This window comes from Delphinapterus leucas, chromosome 8 (assembly GCF_059928025.1).
Source record: "Delphinapterus leucas isolate spDelLeu-1000000601 "Yukka" chromosome 8, BTC_Dleu_Yukka2, whole genome shotgun sequence".
NCBI classification, from domain to species: Eukaryota; Metazoa; Chordata; class Mammalia; order Artiodactyla; family Monodontidae; genus Delphinapterus; species Delphinapterus leucas.
Window position 1 is genome coordinate 29,967,981 of NC_143136.1, and position 14,597 is coordinate 29,982,577.

At 36.7% G+C, this 14,597-nt stretch overlaps 1 protein-coding gene across 1 annotated transcript in view; it reads right to left on the reverse strand.

Moving 5' to 3' along the window:
- Positions 1-14,190, reverse strand: part of ZDBF2 (zinc finger DBF-type containing 2) — a 31,034-nt gene extending 16,844 nt beyond the window's left edge. Inside the window, exons 1-4 of the mRNA XM_089916474.1 lie at positions 8,916-14,190; positions 8,133-8,211; positions 6,492-6,596; positions 2,281-2,408 (exon numbers count right to left, since the gene is read on the reverse strand). Of these exons, the coding sequence (XP_089772600.1) occupies positions 2,281-2,408; positions 6,492-6,551 (188 nt within the window). The 5' untranslated portion in view covers positions 6,552-6,596; positions 8,133-8,211; positions 8,916-14,190. The remainder of the gene's footprint in view (positions 1-2,280; positions 2,409-6,491; positions 6,597-8,132; positions 8,212-8,915) is intronic.
- Positions 14,191-14,597: the final 407 nt, after the last annotated feature.

Here is a 14,597-nt window from a genome sequence, read left to right on the forward strand (position 1 = left end):
CAGTGGTTAAGAACTGGCCTTCCAATGAAAGGGACGTGGGTTTGATCCCTGGTTGGGGAACTAAGATCCCACATGCCACAGGGCAACTAAGCCTGCACACCACAACTACTGAGCCCGTGTGCTCTGGAGCCCATGTGCCACAACAAGAGAGAAGCCCACGCACTGCAACGAAAGATCCCACATGCTGCAACTACAACCTGTCACAGCCAAATAAATAAATAAATAAAAAGAAATAAACCCATGCATTAATGGTCAATTAATCTATGACAAAGGAGGAAAGAATATACAATGAAGAAAAGATAGTCTCTTCAATAAGTGGTGCTGGGAAAACTGAAGAGCTACATGTAAAAGAATGAACTTAGAACATTCTCTAACACCATATACAAAGATAAACTCAAAATAGATTAAAAACCTAAATGTAAGACCAGATAATATAAAACTCCTAGAGGAAAACATAGGCAGAACACTCTTTGACATAAACCGCAGCAATATTTTTTTGGATCCATCTCCTAGAGCAATAGAAGCAAAAGCAAAAATTAACAAATGGGACCTAATTAAACTTAAAAGCTTTTGCACAGTAAAGGAGACCATCAACAAAATGAAAAGACATCAGGCATACCCAAATTTAGGAATATCCTACAAAATAACTGGCCAGTACTCTTTTAAAAAGTATCAAGGTCTTGAAATCAAAGACAGACTGAGGAACTACTCGAGATTAAGGGAAAGTAAGGAATTGTGACAACTCAATGCACTGTGTGGTCCTGGATGGAATCTTGGTCCAAAAAAAGGACATTAGTAACACTACTGACAAAATCTGAATCAGGTCTGTAAATAGTATGGTATCAATGTAATTTCATGGATTTGATCACTGTACTGTGGTTATTTTAGATTTAACATTTGGGGAAGCTAGGTAAAAGTTACACAAGAATTCCTTGTACCAGTTTTGCAGCTAAATTTTTGTAAGCCTGTAATTATTCCAAAATGAAAAGTTAAAAAATAAAAAATATTTTTAATGTCCATAAACTTTAGCCCCAAAGTTCAAATTCTAGGAATCTACTCCACAGAAAAAGTTGCATGTACAAATATGTTTGTTGAAGCATTGTTTATATACACTATAAACTGGTAATTTATACTGACCCCAAGATAGGCTAATTCCATCTTTCCACCAGCTAAGAAACCACATAATTTTTTTTAACATCTTTATTGGAGTATAATTGCTTTACAGTGTTGTGTTAGTTTCTGCTGTATAACAAAGTGAATCAGCTATATGTATACATATATCCCCATATCCCCTCCCTCTTGTGTCTCCCTCTCACCCTCCCTATCCCACCCCTCTAGGTGGTCACAAAGCACCGAGCTGATCTCCCTGTGCTATGTGGCTGCTTCCCACTAGCTATCTATTTTACATTTGGTAGTGTACATATGTCCATGCTACTCTCTCATTTTGTCCCAGCTTCCCCTTCTCCCTCCCCATGTCCTCAAGTTCATTCTCTACGAAAACCAAATATTTTTTTCCTGACTTTTTCCCATTAAAACTTTTTCGCCATTTACTAAGTTCTAGGTTGGTGACTTGCAAAGCGTTCAAGAAGTTTATCCTTTTTTCTGCTGCTAGTGCTGAACTCAACTAATTCTGCACAGATGTGCTAATGATCTATTTTGCCTTATCTTGTATAGCTGTAGTTGCAAACTCACCAGAGTACATAATCTGATTTTCTACCAAAGTTCTTCTTTAACATAGGACATTAACTTTTTTAAATGTTATCAAAATATTTATTTTTACTAAAACCAAAATAAATTAATACAAGAGTAAGCTATCAAGATACTGACAAATTATAAAAAGAGCTAATTCTATTTGACAAAATAGCAAATAGTTCCATTAATGTGGAGTTAACTTAGTTTTTACCTTAACCACCCTTACTTGGCTACTGTCACCAACTTTCTGGTTACTAATCTCGTAAAAGTTATGTTTGTTCCCACCTTTTTACCGTGTTTAATCCTGTGACATCCTTACAAAACACCTTAATGATATATAATTATTTATTGGCCTAAGACTTTTCTTTAGAAAAAGCACAGTGTAGTCCATAACTTTTAGAGTGAAATTTCTTACCTAAGCTAGGAAAAATTTTTAAATAATTGCAAAGGTAAGTTACTAGATAAAATTTCACGTTATATTCCTTGATTCAAAGGTTCACTTTAGGAAGTATTAGAACAATTAACACAAACACTTACTGTAACATATAACTAACTCTGTGCTAATATTATTCCACTCAGTTACTTTACCTGCTTTCTTGATAACGATATGGGTGGTGCCTCAGAACATCCTGCAAGAAACGATCCATCAAACTAGTGGTAGCCATCCATTGTCTACTCTGTGTGGTCAAGTACCTGTGCTGATCACTGGATATATGCTATAAAGTAAAAAGAAAATGAATATTTTTAAATGGGTAATACTCACTAGTAGTGAGAATGTCACAATATAAATTCATTATACACCTAGTAGAAGTATAAATTAATATACCCTTTCTATAAAGCAATTCTAAATATGCATCTAAAAACCATAAGGGGGCTTCCCTGGTGGCGCAGTGGTTGAGAGTACGCCTGCCGATGCAGGGGACACGGGTTCGGGCCACGGCCTGGGCCCGTGAGCCATGGCCGCTGAGCCTGCGCGTCCGGAGCCTGTGCTCCGCAACGGGAGAGGCCACAGCAGTGGGAGGCCCGCGTACCGCAAAAAAAAAACAAAAAACATTCTGTTTCTCACTTTCTGTACAGTATTCAATAAATTACATGAGCTACTCAATTATTATAAAATAGGCTTTGCATAAATGATTTTGCCCAATTGTAGGCTGATGAAGTGTTCTGAGTAATTTTAGGGTAGGCTAGGTAAGCTATGATATTCAATAGGTTAGGTGTGTTAAATGCATTTTCAACCTAAGATATTTTCAAATTACAATCAGGATGTAATCCCATCATAAGTTGAGGAAGATCTGTATCATCTTCCTCTCTGTGGCTTGCCTTTTCACTTTCTTTTGTGTATGTGTGTGCATTTAATTTTTAAATTTTTCTTAAATTTCTCTCAATGTTTATAGTTTTCTGTACAAAAATCTTATACGTATTTTTTACACATATTCCTTAAAAGTTGATGATTTTTGATGTTGTTGTAAATATCTTCTTCAAATCTCATCTTCTATGTGGTGTTTATATATAGAAAGACAATTTTTTTATTCTTTTTTTCTAACTATTTTTTATTGAAGTATAGTTAACTTACAATGTTATGTCAGTTTTATGTGTACAGCAGATTGCTATACATATATATATTTACTCTAAGAAGACAATTTATTTTTATGTTGGCCCAAAGGTTTTTAAAAATCACTTATCAATTCTAATAGTTCATCTAAATATCTTTAGGATTTTCTTTGTGCACAATCATACTGTATACAAATACTAACAGTTTTATTTCTTCTTCTCTAATCTTTATCATTTTCTTTTCTTTTTCTTTCTTTATTTCCCTGACTAGGACCTCTGATAAAATACTGAATATAGTTTAATTCAAGCATCATCTATTTTCACTTAATTTATTACTGATACATTTGTAGTTAATTCTTGTTTTTATTTTTAAATGTTTTATTATTCTATTCTTGCCTACACAGTGTCCCTATTTCTCTGCTTTCTTATTTTCTTGTGGACTACTTTTTATTATTCCAATTTTATATAGACTACAAAGATCTATATTTTATATAGACTTTTTCCTAGTCTATTAGTGGTAACAGACTATAACATGCAACGCTGACTGATCAAAAGTACTTGTTACTTTTACTCTCTCTCTCTCTTTTTTTAATTTGGCCATGCCTCACGGCATGTGGGATCTTGTGGGATCTTTGTTCTACTGACCAGGGATCAAACCTGCACCCACTGCCTTGGAAGCACTGGAAGTGCCAAGTCTTAACCACTGGACCACCAGGGAAGTCCCCACTCTCTTCTTGAACAATGCAAGGTCCTTAGGTATTAGCTCAATTTACTCCCCTTCCAATTTATATGCCACTGTTGTTAATTTCACAAGATATTATTCATTTACATTGCCCACCTATATACCTTTCCATTGCTCTTCGTTCCTTCCTGTATCTCTGAGCTTCCAGCTGGAATCATTTTCCCTCTACCTGAAAAACTCTTTTTAGTACTTCCTTTAGTAAGTGTCTGCTGGTGATAAATTCCCTTAATTTTTGTTTCCTGAAAATATTTTATTTCACCTTATTTACTGAGTATAGAATTCTAAGCTGGCAGTTGTTTTCTTTCCTTTGGCTTCCATTATTTCTGTTGAATATTCTGATCAATATTCAGCTAGATCTGGGCCCCATATGTCTTCACTGCCTTAGTAGTTCACCAAAGCTTTGAATCATATATATATATATATATGTGTGTGTGTGTATTTTTTTCGAGCTTTTATAGCTAGTACAAGTTACCTCAGCTATCATCAACAGAATCTTTTTAAATGTCAGTTTAGTACAGGAGTATCCAAATGTCTAAAAATTATTATTCTAAACCTTAAGCAAAAAAATTATACTGAATGCTTATTGACTAGAACTTGTAGTTAAAGCATAAACATGTTTTATCACTAGCAAAAGATCAACAAATAATTTTCCATTCAAGTGATGATATAATTTCTCAATCATGAGAGAAATATTGAAGAGAACTTGAGATTTATTATCTGCCTCCTCATGTTTATAACCAGCATTAAAAATTATTTCTTTTTTAAAAAGGCAGAGATGTAGAAATCACAATAATAAAAACTCTTCCTAGTATGAATTTAAGTGTTTACTATTAGATCATTAAACAAAACAAATGCTACTAAACAGCATAATTTTTATATATTATAAACTTGTCTTAGATATCATCAAAGATCAAACAGTTTAGCACTAGCAGAAGCTTCATTATATGATTGCTTCACCTATGAGACAATTCCACAGCTGAAGAAAAACTTGAGAATCTTCTAAGTTAACAATCCTGGTCAGAAAGCTGCAGCTACTATTACCATGAATACTTATTTCAAAATCTCCATACTTGATGTTTCGCAAACTCTTCCAACAAAAAGAAGAGAAAGGAATACTACTCAACTCATTCTATGAAGTCAGTACTACCCTGACACCAAAAACAAACACATCACAAGGAAAAAAAGCTACAGATGAGGACTTCCCTGGTGGCACAGTGGTTAAGAATCTGCCTGCCAATGCAGGTGGCACAGGTTCAATCCCTGGTCCAGGAAGATCCCATATGCTGCAGAGGAACTAAGCCCTCACACCACAGCTACTGAGCCCGCGTGCCACAACTACTGAGCCCACATGTCACAACTACTGAAGCCCAAGCACCTAGAGCCCGTGCTCTGCAACAAGAGAAGCCACCACAATGAGAAGCCCGTGCACCGCAAGGAAGAGTAGACCCCGCTCGCCGCAACTAGAGAAAGCCCGCACGCAGCAATGAAGACCCAACACAGCCAAAAAAAAAAAAAAAAAGCTACAGACAATATATCTTATGGATATATATGCAAAAATCTGCAACAAAATACTAGCAAGCCAAATCCAGCAACATATAAAAAGAATTATACACTATGACCAAGTGGAATTTATCCCAGGAATGAAAAATTGGTTTAACATCCAAAACTCAAACCGTATAAATGCTATAGACTGCACTGCGTCCACCCCTCCCACCTCCGCCAAATTCTTATGTTGAAGTTCTAACCACTAATGTGGCCGTATTTTTAAAAGACAGGGCATCAATCTTCAAGAACTTGGATTAGGCAATTTTTTTTTTAGGCAATTTTTATGACACCAAAAACACAAGTAACAAAAGAAGATAAGACAAATTCAACTATAGCAAAAATTTAAACTTTTGTGCATCAAAGCATAAAATTCAAAGTCCTTACCTTGTCTTACAATGACTTACAAAATCTAATGCTCTGAATTCTTCACCTGTCACTTAACTTCCACCCCCCACCTGACCTCCACTGTAGCCACATCGGCCTCCTGGCTTTTAGTTAGCATGCTAACCACTCTTCTGCCTCAGGGTCTCTATCCTTGCTCTCCTGTCCCTCTACCCAGAAATTCTTCCCCCAGATATAAGCAAGCCTGGCCCCTGCATTTCATTCAAATCTCAACTCAAATGTCACTTCCTTAACCTTACCTGGCCACTCTACCTAAAATTGCACACTCTTCCCTATTTTATTTTCCTCATAACATTTATCACAATCTGACATACTATGTACTAAACTTATATGACTACTTACTTTCTGTCTTACTGCACTAAAGTATAAGCTTCATGAATAAAGGAAACTGATTTTGTTCATGGCCATATCCCTAGAAACTTAAACAGTATCTGCCCATTAGTAGATTCTCAATATAGCCTGTTCAATGCAGGAATAAATGAATTTAATTAAACGTAAAAGAAGGGAAAGTTACGACTAGGTCCTTTGTGGTATAACCATAGTAATAGGATCTTCTCACCTGTTCCAGGTTATTATAGGGCACACAGCAATAGCTGCAATATCCTTGTCTGTTCTGCATATTGAATAACCAAAGTCAGATGGCTATTGTCCTTGAACACTCAAACTGGAAAAAAACAAAAATGGCAAAAGCACAGTAATTCCTTATTACCATAAGGAAAATAGCTATGATAATATCAGAGACCAGAAATTCATTCTTGGGTCCTACCCACTCATATTTCTAATAATTGTGAAAACAGACAAGGCTACCATGAGCTACTGAACCAATCAATGAGCCTGGAATAAAATGAGACCTCTGAATCTTCTTTTCTTTTTTAATTGAGGAATAGTTGAGGCACAATGTAAGTTTCAGGTGTTCAACACAGTACAATTCACAATTTTTAAAGGGTATATTCCATTTATAGTTATTATAAAATATTGGCCATATTCCCTGTGTTGTATCCATGTAGCTTATCTATTTTATACATAGCAGTTTGTACCTCTTAATTCCCTACCCTTATCTTGCCCCTCTTCTCTTCCCTCTCCCCGCTGGTAACCACTAGTTTGTTCTCTTTATCTATGAGTCTGTTTCTTTTCTGTTATATTCACTAGTTTATTTTTTAGATTCCACATATACGTGGATATATATAATATCATACAGTATTTGTCTTTCTCTGAGACCTATGCATCTTCGAAAAGAGTAGTGTGTTGCCAGTATTTGAAGCCTAGATGACTACATTTTTTATTGATTTTCTAAGTTGTTAAGAGTTATCAGAAAGTGATTCAGTATTGAATACAGTACTCAATTTATAAAGACAAATTACTATTTCTAAGTTGTTACTATAGTATATTTACTATACTTTAACAAAGCTTATTAATTTTCCCATTATGTTTCTACACAAAATCCCAGATTATGTGAGCTCTCAGTGTCATATATAACATCTTATTCTCTAGCATGAGAGTAAAGATACTACATTTATTTTCTGCTTAATCCACAGAGGCAGATTTTAAAGTAATTTATCCAACAAAGTTGCTAAAAAACAAAATAGCAACTAATACAGCCTCTGAAACAAAAGACATTTCTCTTCTGACAATTACATAAACCAAACGAATATGAAGAATTTTTTTCCAACTAGTGCAATAAGATTTCTCTACAAATAAAGAATAGTTTCCAAGTTTCTACCCTCCTCCCCAAAACTATAATCCTTCATCATTACATACTGGTTTCCAAACCAGGCTGAATATAAAAATCATACCCCAAAATTCTGATTTAGTAAATCTGAGAATAGAGCCTAGAATTCAGAATTTTTTAAATTTCCCAAGTAATTATGATACACACACAATTTATTCACATACACAAAATATAACAAACTTAAGTAATAAATTAAATACGAGTTTTTTTGCTGTTTTGTGAAAGTGAAAATAGGATTTTAAGAGATAATTTCATCAAGGTTTTAATTCTAATTATTTTAAACACTCTTATCTGTCGAAAAAAATAAAGAGAATGATCCTATAATGTTATGAGTGTTTCTGATAAGATTATCCTGCAACAGAAAAAGTTTATTCATTAAAATCAATGTTCAAAAATTGAAACCACAGCCTTAAAACCAATAAGAATAGAAAAGCTTCATTAAATCAAAATGCTATCATAACATTCACTTACCCATTACTTTTTATTATGAGAAACTTTGATAGTTTCTGACTTCTCACTTATAGGGAAAATAAATCAATTAAACCAGCTTCTGAAATAAAGAATATATAAGAAATTATTTACTTAAAATTTCGTCTTTTTTCCATTAACTTACGTCACTTATTAACCTGAAGCAACAAAATGAAAGAAAGTTTAAGTTGTATTCATAGATGTGGCAATTTTCAGGCTGAGAGAACTCTAGAGTTTAAACCTGAACTCTGAAAATCATTAAATAAACTTTTTAGTGCTTTATTTAAAATATAATTAAAACATTCATTGAATAAAAGGCAAAATGAAAGCATGAGTCTAACATCACACACACACACACACAAAATTTAAAAACTTTAAATATTTTTTGATCTTTAACCCTTATGGACTTTAACTCCCATGGCATTATTACCTGCCATTTCATCATCTCTAGTGCCATGCCACAATGAAACAGAGCTACAATAAACCAAAAGCACCTGTTGGCATTTGGAAAAATTCACATGCTAAAACCCCAAAAACTTATGGAATCAAAATCCCCTGGTGGGAAGCCAGGCACATGCATATTACACATATTTAAAATGTTCCAAGGTGATTCTGATATAAGTTGAACCAATAATACGTCATTTTTCATGTACTAACAAAATTCTTAAAGAGATCATTTCTTTGGGGCCCGGGATTACATTACTTTACATGACCAAATGGGTCTTTTTATACAAACTCTGAATTCTATTGGTACCTGGTATTTTTATAAAGTAACAAATCATTTACCTTGAGCAGAAAAGGTCAGATATTTCATCAGCTATATTTAGTCCTGGCAAACATCTATAAATTAAAATAAAACTGTTTAACAAAAAATGATAAGCCCTATGAGTGTCTACCATTAACCAAATTAAATAAATACCCTCGTCACAATTTAAGTTTGAAGACTGACACGATTATGTTTCCAGTAATAGGAGAAAAACTACTAACTTTTGAACACAAAGCACTTTACATACTATGACGCACTGAATCCCACATGACCTCTTAAGATGTTCTGGAACAGAGTAACTCTGAGGGTGCATATAACCCACCGTCAAATACTTCAGATCTCTGGGTTCTGGGAACAGTAGCTGTAAGAACGCGAGGCACACCTGTGCCTCTGGTAGGGTTAAGAACAGAGGCCATCAAACCCAAAATGAGCTTCATGAGAAACTTTTCAAAGAAATATTTATGTGAAACTTAAGTTTGAGTCCTGAACTAACTACACAACTCTTAGCTTTTGTGTTAGTTTTAATTAAAAAATACTGTCAATTCCTTATCACCTATCTATATCAATTGACAATTAAGCCAAATTATCCATTTTTTATTTGTCCACATTGTCGTGGGCAAAGTGTTAACCCCCCTACCCAGGATCACTGGTTAACAAGAAATTCCAGCACTTGAACTCAACACTTGACACCACTGTATGATCAAGGAATAAACATTTAGCACCTACCCTGTGCAGGGTTCTATGCTAGGAGCGTCAAGGGATAGAGAGAAATATAATACAAGCTTTCTTGCTCTCAAGAAGTTTAGATGGAATTGGGAAATAAATGCAAAAATATCAGGTGGTATCTGAGAAATGCCTAGGCACAAATAATAAGTGCAAATAGGTTTAGCTGGAAAATTCAGTTTTAGCTGGAAGAACCAGGGATGTCATGGTGGATATGTTTTTTTTAACTGGACATTGGAAACTGGGTAGAATTTGTTTACACAACTGTCAGGAAAAGCTATTCCAAGTAGCAAAGAAGCAAAGTATAAAAGCAAGAAAGCACAAGATACTTTTGGAGATAGTGAGTTGACAAATTCATCTGGAGCTAAGTTTTCGTTTAAGAATTTAAGGGGCAATAAAGCAAGAAAAGTAGACTGAGTTTTGACAGGATAAGATTTAAAAGCAGACTAAAGATTTAGACCATATCTTCAGGCAGTGTATAAATTTTTTGGAAAGCAGTGTACTCAAGGAGGGCTTTAAGAAAATTCTGGAACAACAGTTCTTTCCTACTCAAAGATGCTTTTCATAGGATAAGGAATATAACTGTTAAACTATTCAGCACTATTTCCTAGAATATTGGAGAATTAGTTAATACCCAAAACATCCAAGTTCAAAGAGTCAGTATCCCTTAGAGCAAAGACTTAGTCTCATTTATACTTATAAATTAGGAAAACACACATTAATTTTTTCTTTAAGAAATGACTTTTATTAATTTTATGATATTTATTAATTTATTAATTTTTATTATGAAAGTAAAACAAAATGATAGTACAATTATAAAAATTAAGAAATAAAGAGCATAAAATCAGCCGTAATTCCACTACCCACCATTTACATTTGCCATATATTCTTCTTTGTTCTAAACATGTTTTTACAAAAATGGAATGGTACTACCCATTCTATTCTATAGTCTCCTCTCTCATTTAACCATATATGATGAGCACCTCTATATGAGATTATATATAATTCAAAACATATGTTTAAAGATTGCATACTATTGCATACTATTTCATTTTATCAGTGTAAGATAAAAGCCCTCTTATCTGATAAGACCCAGTAGTTGGTGAGTTAACTTTTTAAAAATTGGTCAATAAGATGATTTTTAAAATACATACACACATAACCTTAATATTTTATCTAACTTAAAACATACAAATGAATACATGTTTGATTTAAGGTCAAGATAGACTTTTTTGTTTCATTGAGGGCTTTTTGTGGATAGGACAGCTAGAGTCCCAAGTCTTATTTTTTTCATATTTTCATACATCATGATTTACCCTCAAGGAGTTTCTGAAACCAAGTCCCCCTAAGACCAAGTTCCCCTGACGAGTTTATGATTAGCCTCTCTATCCAAAACTTTATTCCCTTTCTTGTCCCACTCCTGCTCCCTTTAGGATTGGGAAGTATCAAAGAAAAGGGGGGACTGAGACCAAGCAGGACCCTGTGGGGCCCTCCCAGTTACAAAAGCCCCTCCATGTCCCCCATTTCTTGTTTGTAGAAAAAGGCTTTAGCCTCCTAGGCCTTCCCTGGTTCCAAAAAGCAGACTCAATCAGTTACAAATTAGGGAAGTGAGAGAATGCAGAAACAAAGGAAAAGCAGTTAGGCAAGAAAAGTAATGATAGCTTAAACAATATTTCAGCGGTAAAACAGAGTACTAGTTCCTCTTCAAGGGATATACATAACAATCTGAAGCATATCTTTGAGTTTTTCTGCAGAAACTAAGACCCCCCCCACCCAGTGGAGGATGGTGCCTACATGCTAACAAGAAGGCAGACCCCAGACTGGTTGGAACCAGAAGGTTAGTGATTAAGAATCCCGAAAAATCACCCTGTTACCTCACCACCAACCAATCAGAAGAAAGTCCACGAGCTGCAACCCTCGCCCCAAATGTTGGCCTTAAAAAACCCTTCCCTGAAAGCCATCGGGGAGTTCGGGTCTTTTGAACACGAGCTGCCTGTTTTCCTTGCTTGGCACCCTGCAAATAAACGCTGTACTTTCCTTCACCACAACCCGGTGTCAGTAGATTGGCTTTGCTGTGCAGCGGGCGAGCAGACCCAAGTTCGGTTCGGTAACATTTCCATTTTGGTTCCTCTAAAACAGAATAAGAACTTAAAGACATTTTCAAAACTGAGAGAAGTATTACAATTAATGTTTAAGATTTCCCCCAACCTTTTACAGTTGTGATACCCAATTAAGTGCTTTTGCAACAGCCTTTTTTTGAGGCCAAAGCATTTGATTTATTTTTCATAAAAATAAAGTGCTATGAAAAATGACAATGCTTACACTCTTATTTCATTGGTTTATGTAACATTTAAAACTGCAAAACCAATCTGGGGCAGTGAAGAGAGATCTTTGAAATGCCTGAGATAACTTCAGCAGAACTGTCACAAAATAGAAATAAAGTGCTTTTTTTTTTAGGATTATTTCTTGCATACCTGAGATCTTTACCTACTGCAGAGATAAATAAACACATTTTTGAAGTGCCTTGAATTATAAGTGTGTGAGTTTCTCAAGCTGACAGTGGTACTGAATAAGAGCTAACAAAACCCAGAATCCCTGTGGGAAATATTTTTCAATTGCTTGACAATAGAGACATCAGTTCAATAATAAATAAGCAAAGACAATAGAAGGGCATTTGGTCTACTGAATAAGATAATCTAAATTACTTTTCTAGCAATAGAAAAACAATTGGGGAGCAGTCACAACACAATGGCTAAATGATATAAAAAGACCATCTTAATTCAGTGTCCCTTTCCTTATAACATTATTAACCGATTTTCAATTTCCCCCTCTTATGGATTATCCACCTTCTATGGGTTTACCTCTGGCGACAAGAATTATCCTGGATACCTCCATTCAGTCTTAATAGCTAACTTGTAGTGAGTACTTAATCTGTGCAGGCACTAAATCAACAGTTTCACACGCATTATCTCATCTGAATATCAAACAGCCTTATAAGGCTGGTGTTCCGGTAACTCCCACTTTACAAATCAGGAGAGAAGCACTATCTTGTTCCAGGTCACACACAAATAACCAGCGTAGCTGGGATTTGACCCTAGGTCAATCTGAGCAGTTTATGCTCTTAACCTCTGAACTTCTTTAAAAGGCTTTCTCTCTGTATTTTCAGGAATGCTAATTGATTGTTTTAATATTAGGTGAAAACAAATAATTAAGATCTAATTCGCTACAATAAACACTGTCACATGTTCCAAAGAAAAAAGTAGAACTATTGTTAAACTTAATTGCATCATCGCTCCCATTCTTTTTTTTTTTTTTCACTCCCTTTCTGAGATGAGTGCTGACAGTACCTTAGTGACTGTGACTTTCAAATTTGATTAGCATGGCACACGGGAAGCAGTACATTTTATATCACAACCCAGCATATGTAGACACACATGCACACACCACACACACATGCACACTTTATAAGTTTCACAAAACAATATCTTCATTACAGGTAATGCATTCTGATATTTTCTGTTATCTTATTTCGGCTTATGAAACCAGTGGTTATGACCCACTACATTAATCTCACAATGCACTAATGGTTTGAAAACTGCCATTTAAAAAAACACATTGCCTCAAATTATTAAGCAGAGCAAACAATACTTCATAGAAAATGATTGTTACCCTGAATTCAGCTTATTTCTATCCAACATCTTGGCCACTGCAGTGATATTTTATTAAATCTTTTAGGAGTTTCTTTGCTAAGGTTGGCCACTGGTCAAGGTTCAGGGAGAAGAAAATTCTTCCTTTACAGGCTTTGGGTCCAAATCAGTGCAAGTTGAGAAGGCAGTGGAAAGATGTTTATGCATTGATATAGAAAAAGTCCTTCATGTATTAAACAGTAGATCACATTAGCACCCCATTTATGTAACACGAATATCTGTTTATGTATCCCAAATTGTTAATAGTGACTCTCTTGACGATGAGATTGCTATAGCTTTTTCAGCGATTTTTCCCCCCCGATAGTACATAATTGCTGTAAAAAACAAAAACAAAGGTAAACAAAATTCAATTTGAAGGGGTAAAAAACGTTTTAGTTCCGTGAGAGTCAGTATCTCTCCCACGCGCTGCCAGATTCATCGCGCCGGAAAATGTTAGGAACTGGAAAGGGCCTTAGGAGCACGTGATAACAACGGCGTAATTTGACCAGATTTGCACAACTGTTGCACGACAATAGTAAAATGATTGTTAACACAAAAATCTAACGTCTCCAAAATAAATTCTGATCGCCAGAGGCCGGTAAAGGCTAGATTTGGGGACAGCTGGACACAACGCAGGGCACTGGGAGAAAGGGATTTGTGGACAGGTGGCTCTGGATCTCGGCCCCACAGGTGCCCCTGCACTTCCCGCGGGTACAAAGCCCTAAATCCAACCTCCGCAGGCCGCCTCCTCCCCTGCCCCTGCCCAAGGCCTAGTCCGCGAGCCCCTCCGACCGGGGGCCCCCGACAGACGGGCAAGGCAGCCTGCGCGCCACCTCCACCCACGCCCCAGCCACCTCGATCCCGGCCCGGAGACGCCAGCCCCGCTCACGTAAGAGGGGCAGAAAGGGACTCGGGGTGAGGGAAAGCCAAGGACCTGCGAAGCGGGCGCTGGAGCCGGGCGAGCAGTCTACGCGTCCGTCTGGAGGAAGAAGTCTCCCCGCGAACGAGGCGAGCAGGCCCCACCCCCGGCCGCGCGCTCGGGGCCCGAGATCTTCTCCTCTGCTGCGCGCCTCTCGGCCCCGCCCCTCCCGCGCTCGCCCCGCCCCCACTCCGCCCTGCGGCCGTTCTCACCTCGGTGGAGGCCGCCCTGATTCCTTCCCGGCCTGGGTGGAGGCCAAGGACCCAGGGAGTACGCTCCCTTCCTATTCCGGATCCACCACGACGCCCAGACCCCCGGGCTGTCTGGAGAGCCGCCCGCCGCCCGCGGAGCCAGAAATTGGAGCCACCGTCTCT